This window comes from Hyaena hyaena, unplaced genomic scaffold (genome assembly GCF_003009895.1).
Source record: "Hyaena hyaena isolate Hyena2069 unplaced genomic scaffold, ASM300989v1 scaffold_432, whole genome shotgun sequence".
NCBI lineage: Eukaryota > Metazoa > Chordata > Mammalia > Carnivora > Hyaenidae > Hyaena > Hyaena hyaena.
The window spans coordinates 1,003,564-1,025,292 of NW_024081063.1; the positions used below are offsets into that span (position 1 = coordinate 1,003,564).

A 21,729-nucleotide genomic window follows, 5' to 3' on the forward strand; every position below is an offset into this window, starting at 1 on the left:
TACTACCAAGGATTAAGTTCCTATAGGGATGAAAAAAAGCAGCCTGGGGGCTCCTGAGTGGCTCAGTCAGGTAAGCGGCCACTCTCAGTTTCAGCTCAGGTCATGATCTCAGTTCATGAGTTCAAGTCCCACGTGCTCTGCACTGACAGCTTGAGGCCTACTTCCAATTCTGTCTGCCCGAACCCTGCTCACGGTCTCTCTCAAAATAAATAAGTAAACTTCATTTTTAATGTTTACTTATTTTTTTAAGAGAGGAAGTGTGAGTGGGGGAGGGACAAAAAGAGAGGGGGACAAAGGACCTGAAGTAGACCCTGCGCTGACAGCAGCAAGCCAGATGCAGGGCTCCAACTCCCGAAAGCTCATGACCTGAGCTGAAGTCTGGACAAGGACGCTCAACTGACTAAGCCATCCAGGTGCCCCACATAAATAAACTTAAAAACAGAAACAGCCTATGGGCAACTCAGTCCATAGAACAAGTGACTGGATCTCCAGGTCCTGAATTCAAGCCCCACATACAGCATGGGGAGGGAGGGAGGGAGAGATGAAGGGAGGAAGGAAGGGGAGAAAGAGAGACAGAGCAAGCAGCTTACAAATAGACATGCACTGCACCTTCAAAATTGTATTCCTTGGGGCGCCTGGGTGGCTTAGTCGGTTAAGCGTCCGACTTTCGCTTGGGTCATGATCTCGCGGTTCGTGTGTTCGAGCCCCACGTCGGGCTCTGTGCTGACTGCCAGCTCGGAGCCTGGAGCCTGTTTCAGAGTCTGCGTTTCCCTCTCTCTCTCTGACCCTCCCCTGCTCACGCTCGCTCGCTCTCTCTCTCTCTCTCCCTCTCTCCCTCTCTCCTAGAAATAAAAATATTTAAAAAACAAAAACAAAAAACAAAACTGTATTCCTAAAGACCCAAATTTTTGGCATAACTTCTAAGTAAGATTGTAATTCATAACTGAAAGCAACAATAAGAAAAAAGTCTTTATGGTGAACTAAAGAACATATGGGCAAATTATGTATTTCAGCGTAAAGAGAGATAGTTTCCACACATTTAAAGCCCTAATAAGAAACAAAGTTGGGGGCACCTTGGTGGCTCAGTCGGTTAAGCCTCCGACTTCGGCTCAGGTCATGATCTCATGGTTCGTGGGTTCGAGCCCCACGGCAGGCTCTCTGCTGACAGCTAGCTCAGAGCCTGAAGCCTGTTTCAGATTCTGTGTCTCCCTCTCTCTCTGACCCTCCCCTGTTCACACTGTCTCTCTCTCTCTCTCTCAGAAATAATTTAAAAAAAAAAAGAAACACAAAATTGAACTGGGAATATTCAAGGCTGTTACATAATCAAACACCACTGATTCTGAAGGTCAATCTGTGTACCAGCAGCAACCACAAAGGGTCTAGAAACTAGAGGCTACAGAAGAAATTAACCAAGTAGATAAAAACTATAACCGTTGGCCTCTATTTGGCCTCCAGATGGAGAATACCTTTGCTATCTCTGACCAATCCCTACTTACCTTTCAGCACACACTTAATTGATGCCTCAACTATCTACTGTAGGGACTGTTTTGTCTAATCACAGGAGAAATTGCTTAGAATATGTATACCCACACAATCTTATATAGTCCTCTTTGAAATGAAGCGTGGCATCCAGATTTTTTTAAATAGTATTGCTTATTCACTGACCTATGTATAACATCTTTCTCAACCTTTTTTTTTTTTAAACACCCACTCTTTCCCCAACCTTGTCAGAGCCTTATATGGGATTCCTTAGGTTCCCTGTAACAAAGGAAGCAATGCAGTACCACAGAACATCATAACATTGAGTTTTGGTAAATTATCAAATGCCTTTTAACTTACGAAATTCAGAACTTTTATTGATAAAGTCTTAAAGGGCATTCAAAAAAAATTTTTTCCCGTGAGCACGCCAATATTTTTTAGGAACAGAAGATCATGACAACTTCATAAACTACCAAAAAAATACACTGCACAGTAAAACATCTGATGTTTCAAAAATACTTTTTTACTTTACATGAAATACAATATGTGCTTCTTCTTGGATTTTACTCTCCATTTTGAAATACTTTAGAAACGCCACAAAATACAGCCTATACTAAGAACAAAAGCCCCTAGTATGAGTTTGTGATCATAGCCTCTGAAATTTCAAAAGTTGCCACAATATTTTTCCAGTCCTGTAAACTTAAAGATATAACTCCTTGTTTCCTGCCAGGAAAACTGGGATCATTTCCCTCACCCACTTGGTTAATATTAGTCGGCTCTAATATTGGCAGCCTGTCTTGGTCAAGCCTTATTCTCGCAAAACCATCCCTTATAATGAAAGAAACATAAAATATATTCTCCACAGTACGAGAAAAAGAGTTTGGATCAATCACAAACTCAAAGTAGGACACGGGAGTATCAGGATACTTTTGAAAGTAAGTTTGCAACAATCCCAAGATTCTTTCTACTTCTTTTTCTGTTGCCTCTTGATTATTACTCAGGTCCAACTTCCTCAGCTTTTGAGGCATTGCCCCATTTTCTTCCATCTTGTGAGTTTTCTTCTGGTGTTCAAGTCGGGGTTTTGGTGCAGAAGGCTTACACCCGAACGAACCAAAAATAAACTGGAATGTTTCAGCTCGCAATATCCAGGATGTCGCTTCCTTCTGTACCGTCTCCCAGAAGGAGAGAGCTATGTTATCATCACAGGCGCTGAATTCATCGCGTTCATCAACTTCCACCCAGTTCAGGCCCACAAAGATAAACAGAAAGTCACAAAACGCTACTTGATTAAAAAAGCTCATATCACAGTTTAGTTGCTTTGCTTTTTCTTTACCCAAATCAGAAGCCAAAACCAGAAACTGGGCATCGAGCGCGGCCTCTCTGGTTCGGCTCACTCCATCAAACAGCATGTTGGCTTCCTCAAGGGCCTCGGTCAACGAGTCGCTCATGCTCGCCGTGTTCACGAAGTCCTCACGGTTCTGCTGGACGCTGTAGATGAGCTGCCGGTACTGCCTGCGGATCTTCCGGCATTTCTCCTCATCATCCGCAAGCCCCAGGAGGTATGGGTCTATGTTGGCCTCCCAGCAGCTAAGGTCGTCAGAGCAGCCGTTAGCGCCCGCCGCCACTTCCTTCATCGGCTCTTCCTCGTCCACCGGCCGCTTCGCCGAGAACGCCCGACCAGCGACGGTTCCCGCGGGCTCCTCTCCTTCCTCTACGCCTCCCCTCAAGGTGTCTTCTTCCCCAGACATTGCGGAGACCGGAGCGCTCAGCTGACACACAACTAACAGCGTTCGCTACGTTTCCGACCACGGCGGAAATTGAAGGGGGTCCGTGGGAGCAGAGGACAGCGCCCATGCGCATTGGCCGTAGCCCGAGGCCCCGCCCCCAGCTCGCGCCGGCTGCCTGCGGCCGGCCCCGCGGAGCCCAGAACTGCGCGTTCGCTACAGAACGCGGGCAATAATGGGCCCCCGAGACACACTGCAGTAATATCCGCAGCTCGACAGAGAGCGATTCTTTTAGCAATTACTGACCATGCCATCTAGCTTTCAAAGACCTACCTAGACAATCTTATGGCAAAATGGGGGAGGGGAAGGCGAAAGGTCCTGCACTTTAAAACATAAGCGGTCACGTATTGCAGTTAGGTCAGCCTGTATTTCGTTCTTATCTGATTAAAAGGTAGGGTCCTTGGGGTTTGGGTTTCTTGAGCACTAAATCTGGCTGTGTTGCAAACTCCCCATAAAGCCAAGCACTGTGAGTTGCTGAACCTCTGCTACAAATAGGCAGAACTCTCAGAGTTCACTTACAAGGCTGTTTGGAATTCATTCTTCATCATACAAATGTTTATTGGATTAATTACCTTCGTGGGCCCTCAAAACCCAGCCCCTTCCAACCTAGGGCAGATGCAGTCACGAGGCAAGAGAGTGTCCACTAGCACATGAGCGAAGGTGGTGGCTGGTGGGGCATTAGTCAAGTGACCTTTGGTTCTCCACCACCCAAGGGTGGAAGATTAAAATGGTAGTCTCTGCAAAAGAGAGGTTTATTTGGAAGCTTGCCAAAAGCTAAAGACCACAGACTGAATGGAGAGCAAATCTGAACCCTAAAAGGTAAACAAAGCTATATAGACTTTAAACACGATCTGTTGCAAGAACATGGAAGCTAATGGTGGAAATGGAGTGCTGACCTTGGAAAATTCACCTCCTAGTTCACTGGGAATCCCCTCACGGTGGGGAGAAAGGGCTTGGCTCATCAGTCTCATAAGCAGCAAAGCAGATGTAACAATAAGGAATACATTTTGTTTTTAAAGAGAACAAAAAAAAGTACACTCTCAACCTAGAGCAAAACCTTTTCACTTCAAGAGGTGCCCCTTTAATTGGGAGTTGGGGGAGACAAACACCACAGTGTACATTCAAGTTTCAAGGCCCCAGAAGGTAAATCAGCCTTACCTTCCTTCCAGTGCATCTAGACTTGTTCATTTTTCCTTGTCTTTAATAGTAAGTTTCTTCCAAATGTGTGAACAGTAAAACCTACTCTTCACCATTATTTTAAGTATAGTTATAATTCAGGGGGTGAAATGCACATTTTTCAAAAACACCAAGCATTATAGTTACTCATCCACATATATTATCCTGCTCTATTAGACTGAACTTCTCTAAAGCAAGAATCTGGTTTTAAATCTTCCAAGCAAAGCTTCCATGTTCACATGGATGGATACACTGGAGTATGCGTATTTGAATGTATAAATGAATGTAGATGAAAACTTTGTTCCAGCCCCTACTGCAAGTTATTTGGCAGCAAAAGATTAATTTCACAAATTAGTGGGAAAAAATGGATCCAACACACTGAAAAAAGTTGACTGCTTTTCAGAAAGCCAGCTTTAACTCTTCTCCAAAAGTTAAAAGCAAGAGAAAAACAAAGGTGGCCCCCAGTGTCATCAAAGGGCCATATTTTCTTCCTCAAGTCTGGCCAACTACAAACTATTTAAATCTATGTTAAATCTTAGATAAAAACACATAATTAATTCCAAGTTCCAAATCCAAAAATGTTTCCTTTTATAGTTAACCATATTCCTGGGAGCTTCTGATATCCTTTTTAAATCCAGTGAAAGCAATTTATATAGGAACTCCAAAAGATAAGCCAAGCTTCCCACCCCAAGGTGCCTATCTTCTCCTGTCTCAGAGGAAGGAAAACAGGCTGACACCAATTTGCTCCATACAGAGCCTTTCATCTAAGAATTTCAAAATGGTTTAGAAAAATAATTCTCCCAAACTACTTATAAAGTATTACTAATACCATTTACAGGGATTTCTCAGGAGATAATAGCCCACACAACTTGCTCAGAGCAACAGAACACATCAGACAAGCATCATATTATTAAGAAGTGATTTCCAGTGCTGAATTCTATGCTGGATTCCTGTCCTTAAGAACCTTGGTAACATGTAACTTAGATCATCCTCAGAAAGTCAGACTTGTGGGGCGCCTGGCTGGCTCAGTCGGGAAAGCATGTGACTCCTCATCTCGGCGTCATGAGTTCCAGCCCTACACTGGGTGTAGAGATGAATTACATAAATAAATAAACTTTTAAAAAAAGCCATACTTGCATTATATTGTCTTTTTAACTCTGCCTTTAGAGCACAAGTGTTAAATGTTGCTACAAAGCCAAAAATCTCAAGTCTAACAATTTTCTTTAATCTTTTAAAGAATGAGATTTCTACACTTGTGAATCCTGAAATCACTAAATAGCAAGTTTTTACTCTAAGGTCCAATTACTCATAATAAGTATATAAATGCAGCTTAAAAAGAACACCAATACATACGTTCAGTTATACTGGTAAGAGACAGCACAAGTGAGCTAGTGCTTTGAAGAAATCACCGAGGTCTGCCTTCTTCATTCAGTAAGACGAGTTCAGGCAACCACAGCACACAGCCTGGCCTCCAAGAGAATCCAGCTCTTCTCCTCCCTCTTTTTCCCTCGTTCAGGAGTCGCTGCCAACAGCTCAATATGGCCCTATATTTCCTTTCTTCTTTCCTTCAGTGTTTTCCTATCTTCCAGTGCCTCGCTAGGAGTCCGGCCTCCTTCAAGCCCCAGCTCTTCAGCTCTCTCCCACACCCCTGCGTGGCCAGCACAACATGACAGGACAGATGGCACAGGTCACAGGTCTCTCTAGGGCCAAATAAAAAGGAACCCCAGAGGGTCAGTCCCCACTTCTCCTTCTACCGCAGGACTAATCTGGAACACGTGGGCACAGAAGAGACCTCTGAGCCGAAGCCAGGAGCCAATCAGGTCTGGGCCCCCATCCAGCACGTATGCTTACGCTGCTACCAGCCAGCTCCCTGAACTTTTCTGTTCCTTCTTTCCCAGCCCTTTCTCTGCCCTTATCCTGCCAGGGTGTCTATTTGGTACTTGGATGAGAAGAGTCGTTTTTAAAAATTTTTTGTTGCTGTTTTATTTTTGAGAGACAAAACGCAAGCAGGGGAGGGGCAGAGAGAGAGAGAGACACAGAATCTGAAACAGGCTCCAGGCTCCGAGCTGACAGAAGAGAGCCCAACCCAGGGCTTGAACTCACAAGCCGGGAGATCATACCCAAGCCAAAGTCGGACACTTAACCGCCTGAGCCACCCCAGCACCCCTAGATGAGAAAAGCCTTACTGCTCAAAGTGCTGGGTTGATTTGTCAAGAGTAGCAAGACGTTAGGTATGTTTTCTCTTTCATCCTAATTTCCTTTAAGGTTATGTTTGTGTACCTATGCTTTTGCTTTGGTTGGTGTTTTAGTTTTCAGGTAAACTTTGCCATGATCAAGGTAGGTACGTATTTTTTAAATAATCATAGACAGTGGAAAGAGGCAAACCTGGGTTCCAATCTTGACCTAATATTAGTTACTAGCGTTCTCTTAGGTAGGTTGCTTAACTGCTCAGTCTCTGGTTTCCTCATTTGCAAGGTAGGAATAGTACTACTTAAATTCCATAAAGCTACTGTAAGTTTTGAATGAGAATTATGTGACAGATCTGTTAATATTTTCAAATACTGAGTAGGTAGGTACTTACTAAGTCTTCAATCATCCCAACGATAGCAAATGTTTAATAAACATTAGAAATTTGGGGCGTCTGGGTGGCTCAGTTGGTTAAGGGTCTGACTTCAGCTCAGGTCATGATTTCACAGTTCGTGGGTTTGAGGCCTGCGTCGGGCTCTGTGCTGACAGCTAGCTCAGAGCCTGGAGCCTGCTTAGGATTCTATGTTTCCCTCTCTCTCTCTCTGCACCTCCCCCATTCTCACTCTGTCTCTCAATAATAAATAAATGTAAAAAAAAGAAAAAGTAAAAAGTATACAAACCAGTAGCTTCATTCCTGCACGTTGTTTTAGAAAAAGAAAAATATTTTAAAGATTAAATCCATAAGGAGGTATACAAGGTATACAAGAATATATCCCACTGTAACTAACACCAGTGAAAAGGAATTTGCCATATAATACAATTTGAAAACCTAGTAAGGTTTCAACTAATGGAATGTATACAGTACTTTGTAGAGGTAAACCTCTGTACCAAATATTCAGAAACAGGTCTATTAAGAGTCTGAGATTTATATGCAAAACTATTAGGTATATTTTTCTCATGAGTGGTTCCTTGGATTTCAGCAGATTCTTAAAAAAAAAAAAAAAAAAAAGACAATATCCAAAAGAAGCTTTGAATAACTGTTCTATTCAAATAACATGGCTTTATTGTTCGTGAAGTAAGAGTACACAAACCTCCGCCCATGCTCTGTAGTCACAAAGTCACACACTTCACTGACACCAGCAAACCCAGCGCTGGCTCACTTACCAAGCCTCGAGAACTAACATAAACAAGGGTGTGAGTTGAGAACATAGCCTTTCAGGTTATGAGAGCAATTGCCAACCCTCTTGGGACACACCTCAGAAGCCAGCAATGACCGGGAGCATCATTCTGACAGACAACGGGTAGGAAAGCACGGGATATGTGGTTTTTAAGAAGGCAGCCTTGAAGGAACTCACTCTGGAGGCCTGGGCTCCAATCGAAACGAGTGCTTTATTAGTTTCCACTTATTTTCTTCAGAGTCTGAGTGTCCTTGTTTGTAAAGTGAGTCTACTGGATGTCAACCCAGACTGGTTGTCACTCTATAAATAATCATATACAAATATTTGTTGACAAACATATTTTTAAATATATACATTTGCCCCATAGATTTGGGTTACAGATAGCAAAAATAGCGCCTAGCCCAAGGTGGAGAACACAGGTACTCAACAGCACCTGTAGCTAAATAAATGTAATGTGACTTCCTTCTCAACTGACCTTGACACACCTACGTAAGACAATGAAGGTAGACTATGCTGCTGCTATACAGCTCTTTAAGATTCTGAACCGTTTATACGCTGCCTAGACTCTCTCCAGGATAGCTAGGGCTTGATCTCAGATAGACACAGTCACTGCCAACAGACACCCTGTGACAAAATACCTCACTTGAAGTGAGTCTCCTCTGGCCCCTACCATCATCCACTCATTCAACAAATTATTTACTGAATGCATACTAGGCGTTAACACACACACACACACACACACACACACACACACACACACAGAAGGTACAAAAATAAATCACTTTTGTCCTAGAGGAGCATGCACTTAGTAGGCACAGAGGAATGCAGCTCCACTCCACAAGCATTTAATGAATGAATGCCTATTTGCCAGAGCTACGCTAGAAATACCAAGATTTGCATGGGCTCAGCTCAGAATCATGAGCATACAGTCACACTGGGGAGCTCAGGCACGTATCCCAATAGCTGTAACACAAAGCCAAGTGCCAGGAAGTAGGAGCACCACACAGTGAACTTCACAGACAGGCCTGGATTCCATTCCTGGTTCTGCCACTTTCCCTAGCTATGTAATCCCGGCAGGTTCCTTAAATTCCCAGGGCCCCCTTTTTCTCATCTGGAAACCCAGATAAAACCACCTTCTGCAGAGGACCACTGTGAGAATTTAATCAGTGAGGCATTACGGCATTCAGAGCAGACATCCAATAAAAGGTAGCTATTATCATTAACAGGCGTGTTCGTTTAAATATTTTTTGAACTCTAATATAGCCCTGGGATCCTAGGCACCAAGAAGACTAACTCCACTGTTGATACGTAAGCCAAACAATTATAATTGGCAGGATTCTTCCTTTTCCAGAGATAAGAATTCGTGGGGGTGCTGTGGGAGCACCGAGGGAAAAAATGGGCAAATCTGGCCTTGTACTCTAACACAGGGGGCCAGTTGGAAAAATGCCTCAGCACAGGAAGATAAATCGGAAACGGAAATGAAGAACAGCGGAGAGACATTTTAGGGGCTCCCACTGCAGTGCTAGCCCCACTGCAGGTAGGTAAGGGAAGCGAGCCAGAGCTAACGAGAGAGGCAGGTGGGGGCCAGGCCTGGGAGGACACAGAAGGCCAAGCTAAGGAGTGTGCCCTTTACCCTGGATGCGGACCCAGGGGCATGAAGAAGCAATCAGAGGTGACTGCAACCGCACACAGACTGGAAGGGGAGGGAGAGCGAAGTGGGAGGCCTGGGCAGAAGCCTCTCTGACAGGCAGTGGGCACGTATGGGAGAAGCAAGCAGTCAGGCCCTGGCACAGGAGTCGCCGGAGGAGGCCAGAGGCGGTCCGAAGCCAGGACCCCCAGAGCAGCAGCGCTGCTTGGAGGGAAAATGAACAGCAAGGAAGAGGTATGTGCTGTCAGTTCAAGCAGAAGGAAAGGGGATGGGGTCTCAACGTGGACTCACAACTAGTAAACAGTTGACTATATAAATCAGGCCCAGATAAATTTACTTGTGGTCCTAACAGTCCAGGCCTCTTTTAAATCTTGTTAGTCCTTAGCATCAGCCAATCTTCCAGTCTCTTCCACCTCTCCTCGGGCCTCAAGCTCCACTCGGCCACAGCAGGTAGGCTACGTCTCCCCAGAAGGATCAGAGCAGAGGAAAGAATCAAAAGAAAGTTCTCTGCCCATTTTGACAGAGTATTAAGAAAGAAGAGGGAAGGTTGGGGAGTTATTAAATTACCACTCAGTTCCTGATGTCTATTAAGAGTCTGGTTTCTGGTAACTTTAGAAGTTGGGCTTGAAGGGAGGAAACCTGCCTTTCCTTGAGTGTCTACCCGCACAGCCAGGACCGCGGGGCCGAGTCTCGGCTCGACAGGATCGCGCCTGAGCCCCTCCTACGACTGCCTCCGTAACTCACCTGGTACCCGGGCACTGCCGTATGTCTGGCTTCTCTCCTACCTGGACCCTGAAGAAATGAAGTCTCGTGTTGCCAGTGTCAGTCTTCTCTCCCCAAGACTATGATCTCAACCTACTCGTCTTAATTCTGTCCTGCACTCAGTATCCCCATAAACACTTTTTCATGCACTTTGCTCTTCCTCTCAATACCACCACCAAGCATTTATACAAGTGGTTTCAAATCTCTGGGATCCTGCAGACACTGACTCACATACAAGAAAGGCTCCCTGTAAGTATACCTGCAATCTTGCCCTTAGGAACTAAAATGTTTATGGGGCGCCTGGGTGGCTCATTTGGCTCAGTGTCCGACTTCAGCTCAGGTCATGATCTCACGGTTCAGTGGGTTTAGCTGGCATGACCGGCATCGGGCTCTCTGCTGTCAGTGCAGGGGCTGCCTCCCTCCTCTGTCTCCCTTTCTCTCGCTCAAAAAAAAACAAACATTGGGGCGCCTGGGGGGCTCAGCCAGTTAAGCATCAGACTTCAGCTCAGGTCATGACCTCACAGTTTCTGGGTTTGAGCCGGGAGGCATTGAGCTCTACGCCGACAGCTTGGAGCCTGGGACCTGCTTCAGATTCTGTGCTTCCCTCTCTCTCTGCCCCTCCCCTGCCCATGCTCTGTCTCTGTCTCTGTGTGTGTGTGTGTCTCTCTCTCAAAAATAAATAAACATTTTTAAAAATTTTTAAATAAACATTAAAAGAAAAAGGAAGAAAAAAAGGAACTGAAATGTTTATGAAAGCCAGATGTCTTTGAGCACAGGAATTCTATTCACTGTTCTTAGAATTTAGTAGGCCCCCTAGTTCCAATGTCACACCTGCACATTCTAGCCCTGGCCACTGACAGCACTGGCCTCTATTTTTCTATTCAGGTGTGAAGTGTTACTGGCCTGTTGAGTTACCATTTGCCATCTTCCAACGAATATCCTTTGGGTATTAAAAAGTAGTACTTTGGGGGCACCTGGGTGTCTCAATTGGTTAGGTGGAGTCAGACTCTGATTTTGGCTCAGATCATGATCTCATGGATTATGGATTCGAGTCCTGCGACAGGCTCTGTGCTGCCGGTGCGGAGCCTGCTTGAGTTTCTCTCTCCTTCTCTCTGCCCCTCCCCTGCTCATGCTCTCGCATGCACACTTGCTCTCTCTCAAAATAAATACATAAATGAATAAGCCTTGAAAAAAAAAATAGTACCTTGTTTGGTTTTCCCCAATTCTAATTATTTAGCAACCCATCCTGACCAAACTACCTCCTACGTTAAAGTAAGTCTCAAATGTGAGATTTAGCCTAAGAATTACTTGAGGGGACTTGCTTCAAATCAATTAAAAGGCAGATCCCAGCCCCTTCCAGAAGGCTCCCTTAAGAAGACCTCAGGTAAAGCCCAGGCATGCTCATTTAACAAGCACTCCAGGGGATTCGGTGCAGGTGGCCCAGAGACTAGTTTCCTGCAACACACTTCCTTAACGCTTTCATCATCCGGTAGGGAGTCAGCTAGACTTAGCAGTTCCTTCCAGCGGCTTCTCACTCCTTGCCTTCCCTAGTGCACTGTGAGCGCAAGGTAGGTTTTGTGCCGCTGCTGCTGCTGCTGCTGCTGCTGCTGTGTTTACCGAGGGGAAAGGGAGACAAAGGAAGAAACAAGGGGAGAAAAGAAAAGCAGGCATTTTAAAGAGCTCCCTCTCCCCTACTTGCAATTAAAGTATAAAATCTTAACCAATTTTTTTAAGGTGTGAACTTTAGAATTATAACACTAATCCTATAAATCCAATCCTCCACTAAATAAATGCTCTTCTCCACTCAAACCCAAAGCTCCCTAAAGATTTTCAGAACCTACCACTTAGCCCCAAACTGGGACAACAGCTGGCTAGAAATTCACAACCATTTGAAACCAGTGGCCCTTACTTTGTTGTGTGTTAGCACTCATTAGAAACCAAAAATAATGATACAAAGTAGAGTGGCGAGCTTACCTTAAAAAGGTGTGTTAAATAATATTTTTTATTTTAATTATGACTTGGTGGTATACTTTTCAATCTTGGCACTGCACCTCACTAAATGTCTGAAATTAACTGTGACCAATGGATTGAAAACATCAGATCATACCAATAAAGTGGGTTCAAAGCTTGTAAGAACAGTGATTCCTTTTAACTCCCAATGATACTAAAACCAGAACCATCTGCAGAATTTATATAAAGGTCAAACGCCATATAACTTTTTAAGTGCAAATATATGACACAGGTGGAGAAAACAGAACAATCCAGACAGAAAGTAATATTAATAGAACTTTTGTCTCATTTTACTGGCAAACTGAAGTTGACTAATGCACTATACTTTCAATCGAGCTAAAAGCCTTTATGGGGCGCCTGGGTGGCTCAGTTGGTTGACGTCGACTTCAGCTCAGGTTATGATCTCACGGTTCGTGGGTTCAAGCCCCACATCGGGCTCTGTGCTGACAGCCAGCTCAGAGCCTGGAGCCTGTTTCGGATTCTGTATCTCCCTCTCTCTCTCTCTGACCCTCCCCTGCTCATGCTGTCTCTTTCCCTCTCTCAGAAATAAATAAAACATTTTAAAAAAATTTTTAAGCCTTTTTATCCTTTCATTATTTTCCATTTGTCTTTGAAGTCTATCTGTACTTCCTATTTCATCACCCATTCCTCAAAAATGGTAAACAAGGTTTTTTTAGAAGAAAAGGTAGTAAATAAAAATGCAAATTAACTGTCTTCCTAAATATGCACACACCTAGGGAGATTTTTTACTTTTAACCTGAGGCCTCAGATTTCCTTCCAAGAAGGCGACGTTCAAGTGTGAGTTCCATTTCTTAAGAATTACACGGATACAGACAGACAAGGACAGAAAGACAATCAGCAAAGCTCAAAGCAGCTGTATCAAGGTGCTGAGCCTGAGGCTTTCTAACCTGGTAACCAACCACACTTGATGTAGAGCGTCACCCACGCTGTCTCCCAACAGGCCACCGGGCCTCCAAGCATTTTGCCAGTACGTTAGCCATGACCCTTCCGCCCCACGGTGCGGGGTCCTAAGCGAGGGCTGACGCCGCGCCTGCCACCCGTCAGAGTAAACGTTTCTTTCTCCCTTTCCCGCCACCCAATTGTTAACTCTGGGCTAGAAAAGCGACAGCAGAAGGGAAATGAACTCACTCCAGGAGCTTACAGGTTACTCTCCCCAGAGCCTGGGGCTTCTGGGTGTCCCCCCTAGAGAATTAAGAGAAAGAAGATAGGGACCGACGAAGATAATGCATTTCCTGATCCGCTTTGCTCAGGACTTCTACAAACAACTCACTTTTCAGCAGTTTACACTGCTGCTAAAATCCTTTGAAGACTGATTCGGAGGCGCGAAGGAAGGGGAAGCCGGGAAGGGAAAGATGTTCTGAACGCGTATTTTTGAGGATGAGAAGTTACACATTCCCTCGCAAGCCGCCCAGCTCCGAATTTACCCGCCGTCTCGGCCACTTGCAGCAACACGTGAGCCGGCCCCCTGGTGCTGCTTTGTCGCTTTTAAGGACGCGCTCCGTTGGGAGCTTCGTTCACATCCACCCCCGGCCTGAGAGGCGGGCCGCGAGCACGGGGGGGGGGGGCGGGGGGGGGCTCCGGGGGCCGCCTCCCGGGGCAGGCGGGTACAGAACGCCAATGTCACCCCCCTCCCCCGCCCCACCTACCTTCAGGGTTGGACCGAGGCCGCCTATCTCTCGCCGCTGCACAAACACCACCGGCACGTCGGTCTCCGAGGTCAGCTCCGAGAGCGCTCTCTCCAGGCCCCCGGCGTCCTCTGCGGCACAGAAGCAGAGGGGCGCGCGGGTCAGCCTCGCCGCCGCAGCCGCGGCGGGAAGTGCGCGGCGGGGGCGGGGCTTCCGCGGCCCCACCACGCCGCCCCCGCCGCCGCCGCCGCCCCGCTTCCCCGCACACCTGCGCCCCCGGCTCCCGCCGCCGGAGGTCCCGCCGCGCTCGAACCCCGGCGGCCTCGCCGGCCCAGACGCCCCGAATCCCGGTAAATCCCCAATGCACAGAAGCCTCGCGAAGGAGGCTTTAGACCTTCATCTCCGCTTCTATAAAACGCCTCCCAATTTAATCCGTCTTTGAACTCGGCCTTTATGAAGAATGCCAAGAGCCAGCTTCCCAGGTTTCTTTGAAATTTGAAACCACGAGGCAAAATTAGGTGCACTGTGCCCTCTTAGGGTGCTTTCTTTTATTTCAGAACCTTGAAGCCGTACACCAACACCCTGCTTGACAGACCGGGAGCTAATGGCCCAATTTTACAAACGAGTGAACTCAGGTAGGGAGTGAGTCAAAGAGAGGATTAAAAATAGACTCCAGTTACTCTACCATCATCCGGCCCGTTCTGGAGACAAAAGTCACACCAGCGTCAGAAGCGCGACTGCTAGACGACAAGAATGGCAGCTGGCACTTCTGCGATGCTTTGCTCGTTACCAGCACTCAGTCTTAACAACGACTCTTGGCGGGTAGGTCCCGTCCGGCGCGTCTCCCACACAGGCAGAGCCGGAGCGGGGCAGCTAGGTGGGCCCAGCAGGGCCAGGGTTCGAACCCAGGCAGTGCAGTGCACGCTCGTGACCCTGTACTGCCCCACACAGCGAGACGAGCGCTGCGACCCCCACGCAGCGGTCCCGCTGAAGAGCCTGGGGCAAGTCACGTGAGTGTGTCTCTCGGTTTCCCCGAACTGTCCATAGGGAGGTACGGACGATTTGCCAAATCGGGGTTTCCGGGGATTCAATGGTGCGAAAACGTGTAAAGGGACATCCTTACATTGTTATGCTCCCTTGGCGCTGCGGCGGATCTGTCCGTCCATTCGCCACCTCACCCTCGGCGTTCCGACACTCGTACAGTGGGAAACGATCCAAACACCCATTCTCTCACATTTCTGCACACTGTCTCTACAGAGGGAGCGAGGCGGAAGGAAACCACCGGCCGGCCCCCTACCCCAGGCTCGGCTTCCACCGAACCCACGCGACACAACGAACGCGGCCCGCAAGAGCACCGCCTTACACCAAGCTTCACCCCTGCTCAGACACACCTTAAAACATCCTTTTCCGGGATTCGAAGTGCACCCGACAGGCGGCTGCCCACGTCCCCAGCCCCACGGCCCAGAGGCTCGGAGCCCTACCCGACTGTCTGGGTCCCCGCCGCTTCCGTGACCGCGAGCGCCGGGCCACCAGGCTCCTGGGGCGGGCGGCCCCGCACCTTCCGCGCAGAGGCACTGCGGAGGGACTGCGAGGGCCGGCTGCGAACCGAGGGGAAGGGTGGCGGGCTCCCCGCCGCCACGACAAGCCACGCCCTGCTCGGAGCAGGCGGCCCAGCCGCCAGAGTCAGAATGACAAAGCAGAAATCCACTCCGGTGCAGCCCTGGCGACTACGCCAACGGGCTTAGCAGAGTGAGACCTCCTAATTGGGTGACACCACATCCTCTTCCTGCTCAGAGCGCCCCCAACCCGAGGAAAGAGCAAAAACAACGTAAGGAATGTTTGGAACCAGAACGCAAAGAGGAGTGTGTTTTAATGAAACACTGGGCTGTGCCCTGAGGCAGTGACTCCGGAACTCGGCTGCCCGCTGTAATCTCGAGAGGATCTTTAAAAATACTGACGCCTCGCCCCCACCCCCAGACATTGAGGGAAGGGGGGTTGGGTGCGACCCGGGCATCTGAGGGTTTTTGGTTTTTTGTTTCAACTCCTTGGGTGATCCTAGTGAACGGCAAAGCTTGGGACCCTTTGCCCTAAGGTAATGGACTTGTGAGTCTGGCAGTTCTCTGAAGGCAACTGCCAGGCTTTTCCAAGAAACATCTCTTCCATCCTGACTGATGCTGAAAAGTGACAAATTCTCACCAACACATAACTTCCCCTTACACCCTTCCTCCTTAACCCACTCAGGTTGTGAGTTGTCACGTTTGTTTTAGGGAAAACAGTATATTTAACTCGTCATGCCGAGCCACCTGCTGCTGCCCAAGTGAGCCACGCTCTCTCATCCTTCCTGCTCTTACTCATATTCTTACTCAACACCTTGGACGCGTAAGGAACCAGGAATATTTGCTGAATAAAGAAAGGAATGAATGAATGTCTCTCCCAGCTCTTCAGATATTGGCCTCAGAAGCACACACACGGGAAAGGGTTGCTGGTTACTGAAGGCTGCGAGAAACCGCCCCTTCTCAGAAGTGCCAGGCAACCACAGTTTGCTCCTTGGAGCTCATTCCAAGGCACAGTTAGAGGCTTGGTAAACACACATGCACTTGTGCAAACACACACACACGACACACACGAAGACACACTCTCCTCGCACGGTAGTTGTTTGCCTAGGTGCGTCTCACCCGTTCTGGGGTCCTTAGAGCAGAGAATGGGTCTAGCCCAGGTGTTCCGGAAACAGTGTGATTTAAGGAGCAAAGGAGAGGGAAGGAAGCCAGGAGTCCAAGGTAGAAATCTCCTGGCTGCTGTGCCTACCTCTCTTAACTGTCTATATGCCTAAGCTTGGTAGTGTCCCATGAATCAGGCTCATAAACCCCTCATGCCTATGATGTTTAGAACCTCCCGCTTCTTTCAAAGGTATGGATGGAGATGGACTTTAAAATCATATAACTTGAAGTAATGTACTAAAAGCCAAGTGATAAGGATTGATTTTTATGAGTCTTATATGACAGGTCAGAGTAGCTGCAGTTAGTATCTTCTAACAGCATACCAGAAAAGGCTAGATAAGGCATTTTAACTTCACATTGTTCTTTTTTTTAATGTTTATTTATTTTCTTTTTTAAAATAGTTTATTGTCAAGTTGGTTTCCATACAACACCCAGTGCTCATCCCCACAAGTGCCCTCCTCCATGCCCATCACCCCCCTTCCCCTCCCTCCCACCCCCACCTGCCCGCAGTTTGTTCTCGGCATTCAAGAGTCTCTCATGGTTTGCCTCCCTCCCTCTCCCCCACTATTTTTCCCCTTCTTCTCCCCCATGGTCTTTTTTTTTAATGTTCTATTTATTTCTGAGAGAGAGAGAGACAGCGTGAGCAGAGGAGGGTCAGAGAGAGAGGGAGACACAGAATCTGAAGACAGGCTCCAGTCTCTGAGCTAGCTGTCAGCACAGAGCCCGACGCCGGGCTTGAACCCATGAACTGTGAGATCATGGCCTGAGCTGAAGCCAGACGCTTAGCCGACTGAGCCACCCAGGTGCCCCTAACTTCACGTTGTTCTTAAGTGAGCAAATTATAGCACAAATACCTAGAGTAGCTCCATGTAGTTGTTTGTTGTTGTTGTTTTTAAGTTAAACAAATCGCCATTTTAAAAAACCTTCATTTTTCTTTCAGACCTTGCTGCAGTGAAGGGGCCAGATGCCTCACCCTTGTCGCTCCTAGGTACACCTGCTTAGTTATATCTAGCTTCTGGGTAGTGGAAGAAGTGCCTCATCTCCTCCCATTTCTCATCATGCAGCACTTGTTGCAGACATAGGTCTTACATCTCTTGACTGAGCTCATGTTATTCCCCTGCCTAAAATAATCTGCCCTCCCTACAGCCTATCCCTTCAAAGCTCATCTGAAATGTCATCTCCTCTGGGAGGGCTTCCCTGATTCCCACCCAGTGTTGATAGCTCTGTCCCTATTCTGAGATCCCAAATACCTAAAAATCATTATAAATCATGTAAATCCAAGAGGGCTTTGGGAAGGCAAACCCTTGTTTGATCTATCTTGTCTTCCCAGAATCTGCTACATATAGTAAGTACTCAGAAAATGCTGGAAAAGACCCTCTCCATTCCTGAACCGTCATCTAAGCACACTGTAGACAATCGATGCAGGTGTGTGATCAAGGGCCCTAAGCTAATTGCACCAAACTATTGTTCCTCCTACAATAAGTTTCTCTCTCACACACTCCACACCACATTGAGCTAAAACAATCTTTCTGACACTCAACTCTTCTCTACTCAAACCTTGTAATGCTACAGGACCCTCAAAATAAAGTCCAAACTCCTCAATTGTACTGACTTGGCAAGGTCTATCCTTTTAAACCCAGCTGTCCACGTACTGTGTATCCTACTTACAGAGCAAAACACCACTGGGGAAAACAGAAGTTAAAAGTGACTTCACTTTAAAGTCAAGACCGCAAACTGAAATGTGTCCCCAAATCTACCCAACAGTCCTTTGCATCTCTGGTATACTTGTCTTCCTTAGTTTCCAGAGTAAATATTTCATACTTCTTCCTCTTTTGTCAAACCTCTAATATACCTACACCTTGCCACTAGCTCATGACCAGCTTTCTTTCTTCCTAAGAAAACAGAATCAGTCAGACAGAATGCCATCCTATTTCCCTCCCAACCACCAAGCTGCCATATTCCCTGCCTTCACCCCCATTTTAATGAAGGTGGACTTCTCCACTTGTGTACAGATTCTCATCTCTTCTTGCCTTCTCAATCTTTAATTACTTCATTCCTGAAATTAGCCTCCCTCTCTGGCATCATCAGTTTCTTGTTCTCTACCCGATAATTCCCAACACCATGCGCACAGTAGTTTTTGCATTTTTAAAAAAGCCTCCTGTGATCCCACGTGCCCAACCATCATAGTTACCTCCCTATTTTGTTATTCCCCTTCACAGGGGGACCAAACGTCTTTAAATGAATTCTTTGTACCTTGAAGAAGAAGAAATTAGGGTAGGGAGGTCAGGAAAGATCTAAGAATATGGCACTTAAGCTAAGACCAAGGTGAAAGGAGGGAGCAAGATTTTTGAGGTGTTGGGGGGGGATCTTTCTAAGCAGAGGAACCGGAAGTATTAGGGGTGCCTAGATGGCTCAGTGGGTGGAACATGGGACTCTTAATCTCAGGTTGTAAATTCAAGCCCCAATGTTGGGTGTAGAGAGCATTTAAAAATAAGAATCTTTAAAAAAGAAAGAAAGAGGAGGAGGAGATCGAGGAAGAGAAGAGGAGGGGGAGGAGGAGAAGGAGGAAGAGAAGAAAACAGCAAATACTAAAGCCCTAAGCTGGAAGCCTGCTTGACTTGTCCAAAGATCTGCGACATAAACGGTGTGTCTAAAGCTCAGTGAACACGGAAGAGAGTGGTAGGTAGTGAAGCCAAAGGAGTGGCCAGGGGTCAGAATCCAAAGGCCATGGGACTTTGGATTTTATTCTAAATGTGATAAGAATCCAAAATGTCACAAGAGAGGAGATGGAAATCATCTAGTTTGTATCTTAGAAGGATTGCTCTGCCGTGTGTGGTAGAGGCTAAGGTGGGTAGGGACTTAGGAGGAACACAGCCCACCTGGGAGGTGCTGTTGTGGTCCAAACTAGAGATGATGCAGGCTTGGATTAGGAGGTGAGAAGAGATATGTGGAGGTAAGGCTCATAAATTTTGCCAATGGGTGGAATAAGGAAGGTAAAAGAAGGAGAACAGTCAATGACGACTCCAGACTTTTAGCCTTGGCAACCGGGTAGACGGGGGGCGCTGTTGAGTGGAAGGGGAACACTCAAGGAAGAGGAAGAAAGATAAGGAGCGGGGCGAGTGGAAACATCGGGACAGATCCCCAGTGTGGTTTGAGAGACCTGTTGTCATCCAAATGGAGATGCTCAGTAGGTGGTTGGGATGCAAATCTGGAGTTTACCAGAGAAGTCAGAGCAAGAAATAAGAATCTGGGAGTCAAATATAAAAGACAGTTAATGCCTTATATATTAGTTCTCCGGAGGAACAGGACCAATAGGAGGTAGAGAGACAGAGAGACAGAGAGAAACAAACAGTCTCTCGGGATTGTGGGGGCTGGCAAGTCCTAAGCCTACTGGACGGGCCGGAAAGGCCAGTGGCCCTAATGTTGCAGTCTTGAGTCTGAAGGCAACCTCAATTCCTTCCTCTTCAGGAGGCCTCAATCTCTTCCCTGAAGGACTTCAACTGGTTAGATGAAGCCCACTCACTTTATGAAGCATAATCTGCTTCACTCAAAGTCTACTGTTTTCAACGTTAATCACATCAGAGAATACCTTCACAGCAACTGTCTCCACTGGTGTTTGGCCAAACAATGGGGCATCATAAAATTAACCTTCACAGGTGGGACTAGATGAATTTACCCAGAGAGTTAATATATTTAAAGAAATGAAGACTGGGGCGCCTGGATGGCTCAGTTGGTTAAGCGTCCGACTTGGGCTCAGGTCATGATCTCGCGGTTTGTGGGTTCGAGCCCTACGTCGGGCTCTGTGCTGACAGCTCAGAGCCTGGAGCCTGCTTCAGATTCTGTGTCTCCCTCTCTCTCTGTCCCTCCCCTGCTCACGCTGTCTCTCTCTCTCTCTCTCTCTCTCTCTCTCTCTCAGAAATAAATAAAACAGGGGCGCCTGGGTGGCTTAGTCGGTTAAGCGTCTGACTTTCGCTTAGGTCATGATCTCACGGTTTGTGGGTTCGAGCCCTACGTCGGGCTCTGTGCTGACAGCTCAGAGCCTGGAGCCTGTTTCAGAGTCTGTGTCTCCCTCTCTCTCTGACCCTCCCCTGCTCACGCTGTCTCTCTCTCTCTCTCCTAAAAATAAATAAAACATTTTTTTAAAAATTAAAAAAAAAAGAAAGAAAGAAAACACTAAAAAAATTAAAAATAAAGAAATGAAGATGGTCCAGGAATGCAAAGTACAAAGGAGGAGAAAGGCCATCAGAGGAGCCTGAGAAGAAACTGGAGGGAGATGGGAGAGAAACCAAGAGAACGTGGCATCTCAGAGGCCAGTGAAGAAGTGCTCCCCAAAGGAAGAGGAGCAACAAGATGAGAAATACGACAAGATACAAACTGAATCATGGAAGTCAGTCATGGCCGATTTTTATGAAAATGATGGAGGAAAGAAAGCCTAATTAGAGGACATTCAACCAGAAACAGAAAAAAGGACATGTAGTGAGGATCGCCAAGCTCTTTGAAGGAGTTTTGGTATAAAAACAAAAAAGTGGGAAAGTAGCTGAAGAGCAGCATAGGATCAAGGAAGGTGTTTTGTTTAGTTTTATCTAAGAAGGAAATTATTATTGCATGTTTTTATACTGAAAAACCAATCTAGTAGAGGGAAACTGGCAATTTTCAAAGAGGAAAGGAGTGGGAGGAGGTCATTACAGAGGCAAAGTCCCGTGAACATGCATCCACTGTGCAGCGTCGACTTCAGTCCAACCCAGGCTCTAGCAGTGACTAGACTGTCCAGTTACTCAGCCTCTCCGCTTCCTTCGCCTCTTTCTACAAGACTCTCTGTCATCCTTCTACCTCTTTATCTCACCCAAACCTGCCCTCCATCTCTACAGCCTGGCCATTAGCCTTTCTCCAGGCTCTAACCACAGGGCTTTGCTAACTCCTAGTCGTTCATCAGCTCTGAGTTCAAGCATGTCTCCCCCGGGGAAGCTATCACACAGGTCAACTGCCCCCATGAGATGCTCCTGTGTTACCATGCATGCTTTCCACCTGCTACTTATCACAACTGCAGTGATATTGTTATAGATGGTCATTTGCTCAATGTCCCCCTAGAAGAGCGGAGTTCAACAGAATTTTCTGTGATGATGGAAATGTTCTACCTCAGCA

General features: G+C 46.8%; 2 protein-coding genes across 5 annotated transcripts in view; both read right to left on the minus strand.

Annotated features, from left to right (window-relative positions):
- TXNRD1 (thioredoxin reductase 1) overlaps positions 1-15,533 on the minus strand; it is a 127,230-nt gene extending 111,697 nt beyond the window's left edge. For 2 of the 4 annotated variants that reach the window (XM_039252874.1, XM_039252872.1), the window contains exons 1-2: positions 15,262-15,440; positions 13,892-14,001 (exon numbers count right to left, since the gene is read on the minus strand). The gene's annotated coding sequence lies outside the window, so the exon portion shown is untranslated. Of the gene's footprint in view, positions 1-13,891; positions 14,002-14,993; positions 15,011-15,261 lie in introns of those variants that run through there. The other 2 variants (XM_039252875.1, XM_039252873.1) reach the window with 2 other exon arrangements.
- On the minus strand, positions 1,982-3,354 carry EID3 (EP300 interacting inhibitor of differentiation 3). Its single transcript, XM_039252876.1, has one exon. The coding sequence runs from the start codon at positions 3,225-3,227 to the stop codon at positions 2,109-2,111; it is 1,119 nt and encodes a 372-aa protein (XP_039108807.1). The 5' UTR covers positions 3,228-3,354; the 3' UTR covers positions 1,982-2,108.
- Positions 15,534-21,729: the final 6,196 nt, after the last annotated feature.